The sequence below is a fragment of the Mustela nivalis genome, assembly GCF_964662115.1.
Source record: "Mustela nivalis genome assembly, chromosome: 17".
In the NCBI taxonomy this organism is placed as follows: Eukaryota; Metazoa; Chordata; class Mammalia; order Carnivora; family Mustelidae; genus Mustela; species Mustela nivalis.
The window spans coordinates 18,991,797-19,006,742 of NC_139036.1; the positions used below are offsets into that span (position 1 = coordinate 18,991,797).

Genomic DNA, 14,946 nt, shown 5'->3' on the forward strand with positions numbered 1-14,946 from the left:
CAGGTGGAAAGCCAGGCAGGTCGGGGGCCGGGAAAGCCAAAGGGGAAAATGAGAACGGGGGTGCTTGCAAAGAAACCAAGGCCAGAGCTGTGCAGGTCTCAGCCTCAGATGGGCCAGACTTTTGGCAAAGACGACAAATCTGGCAGAAGTGCAGGAAGGGATGAATTTAATTCCTTTTCCAGGGGGAGTACCGGCCCACCGGTGTCCCAGGCTACGCGGGAGGTGCTCGACAGTTGCTTCCTAAACCAAAGTAAAAATCATTGCTTTTCTTCTTCTGGAGATGTGCTCTCCTTGTCCCCCCTTCCCACAAGAATGATGAGGGCTGGCTGCCCAGGTCAGAACGCTATCCTCCCACCCCACAGCCTAAGGGAGTAGCAGGAGCTGAGCTGGAGCTGGAGCCACCCGGGCAGAAGACCGGCACACGGGGGTCAGGGCTCGTCCCAGGCACTGCCATCTTCACGGTGTACCCTCGTCTGCAGAGCCTAAGGCCCGGCCTGCCAGGGCCATTAACTGGGATGTGGAGGTTGCTTGGAAACAGCAGCCTGGCACTGGGGTGATCTCATAAAACAAATAGCAGAGATGCTAATTCCCTTCTCTCAGTAATGGAGACCAGCTGAAAATAAACCACCTCCAGATGCCTGGGCTGCCCAGCTCCTCCCCGGCCCTCCCAGGCCTGCAGCCCCAGGGGCCACGGAGAGCCCTTCATGCTGCTGGGGGAGGGGAGGGGGATAGCAAATTCACCACCCGGCACCTGTGGAGCTGAATGGGGGACACTGGTGACAGCAGGGTCCGAGTGACAGAGATACAAGTGGGACAGCATTTCCACTATGTGCTGGCCTAGGCCCCCCCGCCCTCCTCTCGTTTGTTCTCTGATGAGGCCGAGGAGAGGCTGTCCCCCAAGTCAATCCGCTCAGACTCCTGGGACCCGGCCGGGAGTGATGACTGGGTACGTGCCATCCCTGAACTGGAGCAGGCACTCTGGGGCTGCCGGAACCGGGAGTGTGGGGTTCCCCGGCAATACCACCTTCCGGGGTGCCTCTCGCTAAGAACAGCGAGGACGACGGTGGTGGTGACAGCAGTGATGGTAGTAACAGTAATGCTAATGGCTGACTATTGAGTATTTACTAATTTACTATGTTCTGGGCCCTGTTCCAAGCCCTTCTCAGGTATTAACTCACATAGTCCTCACAACAATTCGGTGAGGTAAGTACTATTATTATCCTCTTTTTCACAGATGAGGAAGCTGAGTCAGAGAGGTTGTGCCCAAAGTCATAGGCTTAATCTGTAGCAGAGTTGGGATTCAAAGTCAGCTGTGGCTGGGGGCACCTGGATGGTGCAGTCAGTTAAACCCCTGACTCTTGCTCTTGGCTCAGGTCATGATCTCAGGGTTGCGAGTTCAAGCCCCACTTGGAGCTCCGCATCGGGCTCCGCACTCAGCACAGTCTACTTGGGAGGCTCTTTCCCTCACCCTCAGCCCCTCCCCTCTTCCACATGTGCACACTTTCTCTTTCTCTCAAATAAATAAGTAACTCTTGAAAAAAACAAAACAAAGGCAGCTGTGGCTCTAGAGGCTATGTTTGTCCCTCCAAAGCTGCTGGCCTCTTGGGACACAGACCTTAGGCCCTGTGATGTACGTCCCCCTCGATGCCCTTCCAAGTTCTCCCCAGTCACAGTCGTCAAGGTCATGGTGCACTCATTCATTTACTCACTCACCATGTATTGAGTACTAGGCTAGTTCTGGGGTCTAATGATAAAGAAAATGCAGCCTATTCTCTGAGAGCTTATGGTTCTAGGAGGTTCTCATGTTCACTGAGGGGATAAACAAAGGGGCTACATTGGAAGTTTGGGGGAAGGTTTCGCCAAGGATGTCACTTCTAAGTTGGAAGCAGTTGGGGAAGGACATTTCAGGCAGCTGGAGCTAAAAAAAAGAGAGAGAGGTCAAGAGTGTCTGCTGCACGGACTGAGAATAGAAAGTTCAGTGTCAGTGGGGGGAGGGAATGCACAAGGACAGGGGAAGCAACAGCCAGAGGCCAGGGATGGCCAGCATGCAAAGGGTCTCATACACCACTCCTCAGAGCCTGGCATTTATTCAAAGGCAAGGGGGAGCCACTGAAGGGATTTAAGTTGGGGAGAAGCAAGGTCAGGAGTTCAGGTAACTCTGCTGCTGCTAAGCAGAGGTGGGGAGGCTGGCAGGAAGGGGGGCCTGGAGGCAGGAGCCACTCCTGAGGGGAGGAGGGGGCCCCAGAGGGGGCAGGGAAAGGCAGACCCAGCAGTGAGCATCCTCCAGAAGTGGGGATGGGGACGGGAGTGGGGCAGGAGAGTACCAAGGACTAGTCCAAGGGAGTCATGGATGGATGGATGGGGGATGGGATGGTGGCAACACCCACTGACACTGGGGCAAGAAGAAGAGCAAAGAACTTTCAAGACAGTAAGTCCAGTTCTGAACATACTGTGCGCTTGAGGCCCTAGAAGAATCCTTCTAAAAAGCAAGAGTTTTCTCCAGTGTAAGGAGAGTACAGGCCTGTCCATTCAACCAGTCCCACCACTGCAGGGGAGGTAAAGGAGAGGCACTGCTCCCTGCCCACCTCCATTCACACCCAGACAACGAAGACCACGGACTGGCAGTCTCCTTGCTGCCTCCTGGGTGGGCGGAGTTACGGGCAGGGAAAGGTCAGAAATGAGTGGGGATGGGGGCGCTGTAGGTCTGACCTCGGGGTCCTCCAGGGGACACAGCCAGAGACTGTCTCAGAGCTAGGGGAGAAGGTGTCACAGAAACCTTGGGAACTGGAAGACCTCTGAAAACCTTTCCCAACACTATGTCTGCATGTTAATTCTACCTTGTCTCTCCTCTGCAATGGTGGGTGGGCTGAGTTCTTGATGCTTTTTGCTCCAGGGTCCCCAGGAGGGAATCATTCACAGACCGATCTGACCACTTCATTTCAGAGGCAGCACCGTGGTGAGGCAAATGCCCAGTGTTTCAAGGGAGCAGTCCCTGCCTGCCCACTGGCACTGTTAGCCTCTCTGTCCGCTGAGGGACAGGCAACCTAAAGCCCAGCAGGTGAGCCTTCATTCCAGCCCTGAAGCCCCTCACATCCCTAGAAGCCCTTTCAGGCTTTACAGTGGGAGGCGTGGAGTCGGGACACTAAGCCCAGGGCCCCACAGAGCAGAGGTCCAGGCTTTCCCCTGGGACTAAGAAGTGACCCAGGCCTTTAAGGAGATCAAGAAGGCTGGGGATTCCTGGACGTCTCCCAACACTAGCAGCTCCACTGAGGCACCAGATAAGTGCTGTCCGTCCACAGGAGACTTACCAGCTTCTGGAAGAGGTGGCCCATGGTGACCTGGCTGTCCCACTGCTGCACCTTGGGGCAGAGGTTGTCATAGAACTCCTTGTGGATCTCGTAGATGTCCTGGATCTTGTAGAAGATGGTCTCGATCTGTTGGATGGTGAGCACAGGCTGGGAGGTGGTGGCTGTGGCCTTCAGGGGTTTCATGGGCTGTGAGTGAGGAGGGAGAAAGAGAGAAGGTAAGAACCGATGAACCAGATAGGCAGAAGCTTCAGGGCACAGACACGTACTTCTCGTAGCTGGAGTTGGGCCTTGACAAGGCCACGGAGGGCACATGGCCATGTCCTATCTCCTGTACCCATGGCAGACATTGCAAGTTGACCATGGCAAACATCGTGAGTCAATCACAATGCTCTTTCTCACTGAGCCTGGTCACAGTCCCAGACTCTCTCCATGCTGAGGTTGACAGGTGAGATGAAACTTATCCGTCAACTGAGCTTATCTCCACCAAGATGCTCCAAGGCCTTCAGGTGGGGTGGATACAGGGACAAACAGTAAACCCTTGAAGTGTGGTTTGCATTGAGTAGCTGCTGTTATAGGCTCCAATAAGCCATGCCCTACTACAAGGAGGGGAACCCTGACAGCCAGGGCCTGGCCCAGAGGACCCCCCCCCCAACCACTGGCCCATGTGTTAATGCCAGGACACATTTCCCCCACACCCTTGTCGCCCAAGGGGTCCCTGGCCCCCAGCCTGTACTGGGTTCGCTTACTGGTTTCACAGGATCCATACCTTTCTTTCACAGTGGCCTCATGCGCTGAGTTACAAGCTCCCTTGTCACCTTCCATCAGTGGAAGGGAGGGTTGACTGGGAACTCAAGCCCTGAGCCATTTCCTTCCAACAATCAGAACATGATTCTAGGATTTGGGGGTAGAGTCTCAAAGAGACTCAAGACCAACCTCAGCTGCACTGACAGTTCAAGTTCCCATCCCTTAGAGAGTGAACAGACAGCACAGATGCCACCGTCCTACCTCTGTACCCATGGCAGACATTGCAAGTTGACCAAGGCAGACACTGCTGGTCGACCATGGCAGACATCACGAGTCAATCACAAATGCTCTTTCTCACTGAGCCTGGTCACAGTCCCAGACTATTTCTCCATGCTGAGATTGACAGGTGAGATGAAACTTATCTGTCAACTGAGCTTATCTACACCAAGATGCTCCAGGGCCTTCAGGGTGGATGCAGGGACAAACAGTAACTCAGGACACTCCCTAACACTGGTGGGGAGCTGTAGTTGTTGCCTTCGTGCCCAACAGGGGTACGGTAGGAGAATAGGACCTGGGTGCAATTTCTTCAGTGTGATTTTTCTTCATTTTCTGAACCACCTACAATGAGTAAATATTAATTTTTTAAAAAAAGATTTTATTTGAGACATAGAGAGCGAGCAAATGAGAGAGAGAGTACAAGCTGGAGGAGGGGCAGAGGGAGAGGGAGAAGCAGGCCCCCTGCTGAGTGGAGAACCTGATGCGGGGCTTGATCCCAGGACCCTGAGATCATGACCTGAGCCAAAGGCAGATGTTTCACCTACTGAGCCACCCAGGTACCCGAGTAAATATTAATTTTTATCATCAGGGGATAAAAAGCTATTAAAATTCACAGCTGAAGAAAAACAAAAAAAAAACTCCTGATATCAAAAGATAAGGAACTCTTCCTTGCTTGGCCTTCCCTTAGCCCCAAAGCCTGCAAAGATGCCTAGACTGCACTCCAGAGGCCCTCCAGGAGACAGTACGGGAGAAAGTACGGGAGGGGCAGACACATTTATGCAGAAGACAAAAGCCTGAGTCAGACTTAATGTTCTTCATCTAGTGGAAAGGCTGTGTGGAAAGAGCCCTTTGACTTAGTCTGAGTCACTCTGGAAACCTAGGAACAGCCAGAAGTCATGGGGACAGGTCCCCATCACCTCATAGGACTGGTTAGTGAGCTTTCTAACCAGAGAAGCATTCCAGCCATTAATGGGTGACTAGAGGCTATACTGGCTGGAACAGTGACATTAAAAGAGACTGGAGTTATCACTGGCTTAGTCTGAGAGGACCATCAGAGCAGCCAAGCTCCAGCAATGCCTGTCCATAAGAGGAAGTCCCATCTTCCCAAATACCCAGATGAGGCTCTGACTTCCAGCATCCCTGTCCTCCCAGCTCTAAAAAGTCCAGAAGCGAGGAAAAAGGAAGGGAAAAGCAGAGCCCTCCTTCCGAGCTTCTTAGCACTGGGACCAATTAACCCTAACACCCAGGCTTTGCAAGGGCAGTAGGATGGGGTTTTCCCTGGTGCAGGCCAGGAGGTGTGGGTTTGAGTCTCAGCTCTGTCACTTAGCATCCGGGCCTCTGCAGCCTCATTTGTAAAACTGGGGTAATATGACCTTCTCACGAACACTGATGGGAAGATCAAGAGCCATTATTTATAGAAAATATCCAGTAGGTGCTTGGTACCCAGGAGGCAGTCAATAATGTTAGCGGCTATTATCATCATCTGCCCCACGAATGATGAACCAAGTGCCTAATGTGAGGTCAGACCAGGTATTCAGTGACTCACCACACACGTCCAATCCCTGCCCCGTGGAGCCCCCCATTCAATAGGGGAGACAGACAAAACACAAGGAAACCGTCATACACACTATTTCCACCTGGGCACAATGAAGGAAATAAGGGGACCTCCTGAGACAGGGTGGGGAAAGACAGCTTCTCCCAGAAGGGAACATTTACCCTGAAATGGGAAGCCTGGGGGCTCAGAGGACAGTATTCCTCAATGCCGGTTCCACGGTGGGCAGAGGCTTGATGAGAGAGAGGAGCTGGAGAAAGCCAGGGAGCCCATGTGCAGTGGGCAAGGGGGAGGAGCGGGGCCTCAGGAGAGCTGGAGGACTGGGCAGGGGCCAGACCAGGCAGGGGCAAGAAATGCACTGCCTTTCCCTGAAGGGATTTAGGCAGGTGAGTGACGAAGAGCCAATTCTCTTTTCAGGAGATTATTTTTTTCACTCAAGATCCTTGCTCTGGAGAACATGTGGGTAAACCAGACCATGTAGTGGACAAAGCCAGACAGGGTATTACCCGTCTTGGACTGTAAATACCAACCAAGTGGTCCCAAGGTAGTGCTGATACAGCCCAGGGGGCTTCACAGAGGTGGTGACAGGAAAAGGGCCTCGAAGGTTGGGAAGATCTGAGCAGGTGGAGGGGTGGGGCGTGGGTAAGCAGGGAAACAGAAGAGCCAGGAACCACAGAAAGGAAACACTGTTCTCCCAACCCCAGGTGGGCGGCCGCCCTCAGCTTCAGGGCTCCCAACATTCTGTGAAGGACACGGAGCTATTCCTCAAGATTGCTGTCCTAGTTTATCCTTTTTTTTGTCCCCCCTGCCCCAGGATCCAGTGGAGAGACAAATCACCACAGAGTCCAAGAACCTCTACTCCTTGCTCCTGCCTGGGTGCTGTCCCCATGCAGAGGGGAAAAAAAAGCACATAGGGCGGGAACAGCCCTGGGAAGATGAAGGGTCAGGACTTCTCAGAAGCTGCTGGGGAAGCACCCATCAGCCACCCCAGCAAAGACAAGACCCAAATGCTCTGCTTCCTCCTGAACTTCCCACTCTGTCTACAAAAAGGGAAGCAATGGGTGCTCACCAACAGCGGGTCACATGGATAGGGCCTGTGCTCAGGACGTCAGAGGGTTCTCAGGACAAGGCTGGGGCCCTTTGGTCTTGGGCTTGACTTCACTGGGGTTGGCGGGGGGCAGGGAAAGTGCTGGGCGTGTGGGAGCACCAGCTGGCCAGAGACCCTTGAAGGAAGTTACTTTTATCTGGTGAAGCCCTGAAACCAGGCCTCAGGTCCAGATGACTAAAAGGCAAAAGCAACCCAACACTGAACTTGCGTCCAACACTGTTCTTCTCCCCAACGGCTAGAATGCTGCTCCCTCCTCCCAGAATCCTGCTGCAGAAAGCAGGGCTAGCCCCTGGCTCTCCATTTCGTCAGGGGAGAAACAGATTCTTAAAAGAGAGGATCACTGAGTAACTCGGGAGTCGGGTCTGGCTCTCCACTTTCCACAAAGTGCTTCTCAGGAAGCGGGGCCAGGTGGGTTCTGACTCAGAGCGGGTCCTCCCACAGCCGTCTGTCAGCTCTGTCCCCAGCAACCTGCCTTTCGAAACAGGGGCAAGAAATCAGCCCACTTCCTCCACCTCCTATCCCAGAAGGCCTGGAGGCTGCCAACGTATCATCTCAGTTAGTCCTCCTCCAGGAACCCAGGGAGGGAAGCATCATTAACCTATTTTAGAGAAAAGGAACCTGAGAACCCCAAATGCGAGGCTGAGGGAGGAGGGCCAGCGAGGCCCTATGATGGAAGCGCTGTAGCAATGGCCAGAGGCAGCCCCTGAGCTCACTTCCACATTCCCCACAGTGGGTGAGACGCAGAATGACATGCATCTGGTTGTCTCCCTTCCTCCACCCCCCACTCCAGCCTGGGGCCACGGGCCCACTCCATTTGTAATCTGAGCCAACCGGGGAACAGGAGGTTTCCAGATTACCAAACCTTGCCCCATCTGACAACCCAGGGGTCAGGAACAGAGGCTCCTGTGTGAGTCCCAACAGCGTCTGTGTGTGCACACAGCCTTGGATACACACACCACACACGCCCAGCCATCTGCATATCAGGAAGTGTTAAGCTGAAAATAGTCTGACACAAACAGGGGAGGAGCAGAGCCAGAGGGGCTGGGTGATGAGTAGGAGATCTGGGAGTGGGCCACGGAGAGGAGAGATTTTCTTTCCCAGGGCCCCTGGGTCAGATCACCCACTAAAGGAAAAAGGCTTTGAGGGGAAAGCTGTGAGGGGAGGGCTCCCAGCTCAAGGCCTTGGGTGGAGAGGCCGGATTCCTTATCTTGGTGTTTCACTGTCTGAGGCTGTAGCTGTGGAGGGTCCGCCCCCTCTTCCTGGAGCCCTCCAGCATAGACCTGGTCTCCCAGTCAGCCTCCCCACTCTCCTCCAGGCCTCTGTTCAAGAACCAATCAGGGGCCTGGAATGAACAAGCTGGCGGGAGAGGAGGGATGTGTCCTGGGTGGCCTGCAGGCCTAAACCTCACAGGCTTTGCCTTTGAGGCTTGAGCTATTAGAAAGGTGAGGCCGGGAGGGAGTGTCTTGGCCCCTAATTCTGTTGCTATCTTTGCCCCGACACAGAGAAGCTCACCTTAGGCCCAATGACTGACAAGAAGGCACACGCAGATTGGAATCCATGAGGGCCCGGCCTCCTCTGAGGACATGCCTCCCCTTCCTTCAGGGAAAGGCTGTGTTGACAGAAACAGGCCCCAACCTGCATCTCTCTCAGGACTGGACAAAATAACAGCAGCAGCTAACGCTTTAGTCTCTGTTCTAAGAGCTTCACACACAAACTCCTTTTGTCCCCACAACAACCCCACAAACAGAGTACTCATAGCAGTATCCGGGATCTGCAGATGGAGAAGATGGGCCACAAGGGTTCATCAATATTCTGAAGGGCTCGAACTTGAGAGCGGTCAAGCAGGGATTCTGACAGGCCGTCTGTCAGAAGGTCCTCTGTTGGAACTCCTTTCAATTTCAGTAATGACAATGACACCCCCTCACTTGGCTGTGGCAATTCTCTGTTCCTGAGGTGTGTCACATGCATCTGACTGGTCTTCCGCTTGTCCTCCTTCCTTCAGCTACCCTGAGTGCCTGGGACCCCAAAAGGATCACCTGAGTCTCTTAACCCCGTGAAGAAGATAGAGAAGGTCACGGAATTATTCTCATGTTCAGATGAGGCTCAAGGAGGTTATGCATAACTTGACCAAAAGCCAGGGGTTTCCAAAATGACAATACCCATGAGAAAGAATGTGGCCCAGTACATACATATATATATGTGTATGTGTGTGTATATATACACACACATACACACACAACACACCCGAAGTTAAGTGAAATAGTACTTACTCTTACTATGCACAACGCACACTGGTATTTTCTTTCTCGTTTTATAAAAAATGCTGGCTCCAACCTACATTGATTTCATGATGCACTAATGGGTTCAGATCCAGATAAGAAAAACAGTGCCATGAGTCTATATGAGTAATGGCAGAGTCAAGTCTTGCCTTAGTTCTGGCCCCAGACCACAGTCCTTGTCTGTCTCCTGGACTACCCAGCTCCTGAACAACACTATCATGCCTACCAATAAACTCTCAGTGAGAGGTACCACAGACCGAGCCCAGGCCGTCACAAAGTTATCTACACATTTCTTTTATTAATTTTTTTAATGCACATTTCTTTTTTTTACGATTTTTATTTACGTATTTGAGAGGGGGTAGAAAGAGAGCATGTGAGTCGGGGGAGGAGCAGGGGGAAAGGGACAAGCAGACGTGGGGCTTGAGCTCATGACGCTGAGATCATGACCTGAGACGAAATTAAGAGTCGGACACTTAACCCACTGAGCCACCCAGGTTTGGCAAAGTATCTGCACATTTCGATGGTTATTCCTGGAGTAATAAATGCCAAGGCCCCCGGCATCCTGGGTGGCAACATCTCATATCACAACAGGTACATAAATGTGTATCTTATAGTTCTTACAAGAATGAGTTTCTGGGGTAGCTGGGTGGCTCAGTCGTTAATCCTCTGCCTTCAGCTCTGGCCATGATCCCAGGGTCCTGGGACTGAGCCCCCTGCTGGGCTCCCTGCTAGGCAGGAAGTCTGTTTCTCCCTCTTCCTCGGCTTGTGCCCTACCCCCCTCCTCAAATAAATAAATAAAATCTTAAAAAAAAAAAAAAAAAAAAAAGAATGAGTCTCTACTCATCTACATTTCTTATTCCCTCTTTTACTGATGTCATCCCATGTCTCAGGCTGCAAAATACCCAGGGGGAGGCCTTTACACTCCCCAGTTCCTCTGCGTAAGATCTAGCCACATCTAAGGCACACTTTCTTCAAAGGAAAAAGGCCTCACATCTGTGTAGTACTTTTACCTCATATTACTAATACTTCTCTTCCAGTCTGAGTCTCACAGTGCTGTCATCTTGGGAGGAAACTGAGGCATCTTCACAGAGGGTTGGGGTTAGTCTAATGGCTCAGAGCTATGGTGCTTCTCAAACGATACAGACACCCGCCCACCTCACACTTCCTGCCACGGGACCGGAGGAGAGCCACGGGCTCACTATCTGTGGGAGGAGAAAGGACTGCGACCAGGGCATGACAAAGAGGACTCGGCTTGATTGACTGGTAGAGACTGCCCAGAGCACAGTGTGGAGGTGGAGGCTAGGTCCTCACCTGGGCCGCACCTGGGCACCCCCCCCGACCCGGACAGAGCACCGTCCCTGATCAGTGGTGCCTGTGCGTGGTCAGAGGCCGTGGGAGTGTTCATCTCCAACACAGTTGTGTTTCTCCCACCTTTCCCAAGGCAGGTCAAGGAGGCCTGGGGCCGAGAGGCACAGGCCCCTTTTTGGCAAGGACCCCGGCTGCCCAGTGCCAGGCTGACAGATTCTGCCCACAGGGAAGGAGAGGTCCAGGTCCCCCTTCTCCCACCCCAAAAGCAGTTTGCAAGCATGACGCTGACTGGCAAGCTGGAGCACAGACTCACCAGCAGCAAGGCTTCCAGCTGGTTAATGTAGATCTCTTCACTGGCCAGGAATCCCGAGAGAACCAGCTTCCTCATCTCCAGGCCTTTCCCTGCCTCCACCTGTAGGAAAGCAAACCAAGAACCAAGAGCTCATGAGAAAGGAGGCTAACATCCTGAGCGATCTTTTCTTGCCTTTTTCCTCCTCTTTCGCAGGCACTTTGGTAGGGAATAGAAACCAAATACATTTATGATAATTTGGAAAATGTGGAACAAACAAGGAAAAACAATCCTCCCTATTTCTGGTGCTCACACCTCACTTTTTCTCCCACATTCTTCTTCCCATATTTCCTTATTTGCCATCCAGCCAGCCACCTAGTCCGTGGTAATAAAGGACCTGGGGCAGTTTAGTGGAGGAATACGGACAAGGAGAATCAGAGGGGGGCACCTGGGGGGCTCAGTCAGTTAAGCGGTAAACTCTTAATCTCAGCTCAGGTCTTGATCTTGGGGTTGTGTGTTCAAACCCTGAGTGGAGCTCCAGGCTGGGTGTGGAGCCTACTTCAAAGAAGAAAAAAGAAAGGAAATCAGAACCATGGGTGAGGCAGGGTACGGTCATGTAGGAGGACCCAAGAGGGGCTGGAAAAGGCTCCTGGGGGAGTCGCGACTCATAAACATGAGTTTATACTCATAAACTGAGAAGAGGGGTAGAGAGAATGGAAGTGGCCATGGGAGCCACATCTTGTGGCCTTCTAGCTAGATCTTCCTGTCCCCAAGGGCTCAACCCCGCAACAGAAGGTGCTCTCTGTGGGGTCTTCAGCCTCACCCTTGTATCCCCCAGCATTTCCTGACTGTCTCACTGTACAAGGCACATATCCTAACTAACCTCCTCCCCACTCCAAAATTCCTTCTCCTTTACGGCGATCATGCCCCACTTAGCCTTGGAAGACCATCTTGCTCGTCTCTTAAAATGACGCTGTTCCGTCCCTCCCTGTAGGAGAAGCTAGGGACTTTGGCTCTGCAGCCTGGATTCTTCTAATGGACCTCTGCCTCTCTCTCCTCCCTTCACACCCACACCAGAGCCCGGCTAACCTTCTGAGGACACCACCTTACACCTAATGCCTGCCAAGGACTTCATATCAGTGCTGTGAAACCTTGCCCTTTGCAAGGACGCGTATGGGCCTAGAAGGTGTAAAGTCAAGTGAAATAAGTTAGTTGCAGAAAGACAAATACCATACAATTTCAGTGGTATGTGGAGTTCAGGAAACAAAAGGCAAAAGAGACAGCAAAAAAAACCAGACTCTTAAGTGCAGAGAACAAAGTGGTGGTGGCCAGAGGGGAGGCAGGTGGGAGGATGAGTGAAACGGGTGAAGGGGGTTGAGAGTGCCCTTTTCATGATGAGCTCTGAGTAACGTAGACAACTGCTGAATCACTGTATCACATACCTGAAACTAACATAGCACTAACATAACTATCTACACCAGAAACAAAAATTTCGACGCTGCAAAAAGTGATTACTTGGGGATTCAATTAGGTCATTCATTCATTTATTTATTCATGCAACAAATATTTACTGAACACCCACTGGACTCTGTAGATACACCAGGAAGCAAACAAACTATAATCCCTACTCTTACGTGGTTTATAATCTAGAGGAAAGAGAGTAAAAACAAAAAACAAGTAAATATAATATATAACAATGCCCCGTGATATGGGGTCTGGCTTAGTCTTGGCTTAAACACCTTTGTTGGCTCCTAGTGCCTCTTCTGACCCTGCTGACCTCCGCCTGCCCACCTCCCGTGCAGCCAGCAGGTCTCTGGGTCTTCCCAACCTGCTGGGAGTGCTTGGGCCTCTGTACTTTGGTTCCTGCTGCCTAACAGGCGGGCTCCCACCCTGGCTCTTCTCTGCAGCACAGACTCTCCCACCTGAGGTACTGCTCAGTGATTCCAGGGGTGGAGGTTGGGGGATGAAGCAACATCACAACATCACATTCCTCTGAAGAGCCCTGAAGGCCCGCACTGTACAGTACCCCTGGCACATGGGCACCTTATACTTCCTAAGCCTTGTAAGTTCTTCTCATGCTACTTTAGCCCTCATATAACTCACTGAGGCAGGTACTAGATTTTTCCATCATGCAAATGGAAGCAAATAGGACTTGGAGGAGGGAAGGGACGAGGCTGGGGTCACACAGCCTGGAAGTGGCAGAGCAGGATTGCATCCCAGTCCTTCAGTACCAGATTCCAGGCTGTCCCACTGCTTAAAAGAGTAACATCTCCACCCCACCCCCATCCCTGTTCTCATTTTCTTTTTCAAGTATCAGGTGCTTTCCCGGAATCACGCATAGAACCCTCTCTGGGCATCAGATGCATACCCTTACTTATTTGGCACAGGCTGGGAGAGTATATGAAGCTATCAGAAATTTCTGACGTCCAGGGTAACTGGGTGGCTCAGTGGGTTAAGCTTCTGCCTTCAGCTCAGGTCATGATCTCAGGGTCCTGGGATCAAGCCCCGCATTCTTCCCCTGCCCTCCCCCTGAGCCTGTCTCTCTACTTGTGATCTGTGTCTATCAAATAAATAAAAATCTTAAAAAAAAAAAAAGAAAGAAAGAAAGAAAGAAATTTCTGACGTCTGGAGAAGAATGGCTTTTCCCAGCTGCACAACCTGCCCCACCGTGTTCCCACAGCTTTCCCACCATGCCCCAAGGGAGGGCTAGAATCCTTGGCCTTCCAGCAGCCCAGGAATCCAATCTGCGCCACAGGCCACTGCCTCCAGTCTCTGAAATGTTATCTGATCCTGTGATCGCAAAACAATACCCTGCTAGAGATGTCCACACCCTAGTCCCCCAAGCCTACATACACACATCCCCTTATATGGAAAAAGGGATTTTGCAGGTATGATTAAATTAAGGATTTTTTGATGGAAAGATGACACCAGATTATGAGATCTCAAGGACCTTTATGAGGGGGTGGAAAGAGGGTCACAGTCAGAAAAAGCAATGTGACCAGAGAAGGGGAGCAGGAGGAGGGAAAGTGATTGCAAAGATTGGAAGATGCTACACTACCAGCTTCCAGGACCAAGATGGGGCCATGAGCTGAGGAGTACAGGGAGCCTCTAGAAGCTGGAAAAGGCCTGGGAATGGATTCTTGCCCCTAGAGCTTCCAGAAGGAATGCAGCCCTGCTAAACCTTTAAGGCTTGCATGTAAGAGAATAAATTTGTGTTTTTAACCATGAAATGGGTGGTAATTTGTTTCGGCAGCATTAGGAAACCAGTAGGGACAGCAAGCTTTAGGGAAGGGCAAGAGTTATGTACTTAAGGCTTCACAAGTACCAGGAGCCATTGGGAGAGCTTTCCAGGGATTAACTCAGGACAATCCCACCCTCTGGAAGGTGTTGTCATTATCCCCTTGAGGCACGGAGTGGAAACCGCCAGCTGCCGGGGGCTCAGGCACACAGCACACCCTTCAAGGAATGAGATCTGAGCTGGAGCCCAGAGCAGGCCCCAGCTGGTCCCAGGCCCTCCTGGTCAGACTTGAGGCCACCTCTCTGCACACAGCACCAGCCCCGCTCCTTTCTAAGCCGGACAAATGGGAACTCGCCTTCCGTGTTGGGGGGCCAGTGATTCCCCCCGCACCCCCTTGCTGTTCCCTGCCAGATTTATCTGAGAAGCTGGCAAACATCTTGTAAAAGAAATCACTTGAAGGACATTGTGAGCTTCCCTGGAAGGCTGGCTGGACTAGGACCGGGGATGAAGACCTAATCACCGCAGATCCAGCCACACTGTCCCCCACCTTGGCATGAGCACAGAGCTTGTGACAGTCCCTGCAACAGCCCAGTTCATCAAGACCCTCTCCTCAAGACTCTCTCCTCAAGAGACTCCCACCTCTGAGTCCAATCTGAGCTCCCCCAAAATCTAAAGTCAACCCCCAAGAGTCCCACTATGGGCTATTCTCCCTCCGAAGTTACGCTGGCATGGGGTGAAGGTCGGGGAGAGCTTAAGCACGTGAAATGAAGTTCTGCTCACGTTATCAACAGGAGGCCTATTCTCGGTTACCACCAAAAACCTCTTCCTTTTTTTTTTTCTTTCC

At 52.0% G+C, this 14,946-nt stretch overlaps 1 protein-coding gene and 1 long non-coding RNA gene across 8 annotated transcripts in view; both read right to left on the reverse strand.

Annotated features, from left to right (window-relative positions):
- Nucleotides 1-14,946, reverse strand: part of LOC309851678 — a 355,127-nt gene that overhangs the window by 237,015 nt on the left and 103,166 nt on the right. The gene's annotated exons all lie outside the window — the stretch shown is intronic.
- ABR (ABR activator of RhoGEF and GTPase) overlaps nt 1-14,946 on the reverse strand; it is a 176,193-nt gene that overhangs the window by 62,098 nt on the left and 99,149 nt on the right. For all 7 annotated transcript variants that reach the window (XM_082707031.1, XM_082707029.1, XM_082707032.1 and 4 more), the window contains 2 exons: nt 10,889-10,987; nt 3,309-3,494 (listed from right to left, as the gene is read on the reverse strand). In XM_082707031.1, the coding sequence (XP_082563157.1) occupies nt 3,309-3,494; nt 10,889-10,987 (285 nt within the window). The remainder of the gene's footprint in view (nt 1-3,308; nt 3,495-10,888; nt 10,988-14,946) is intronic.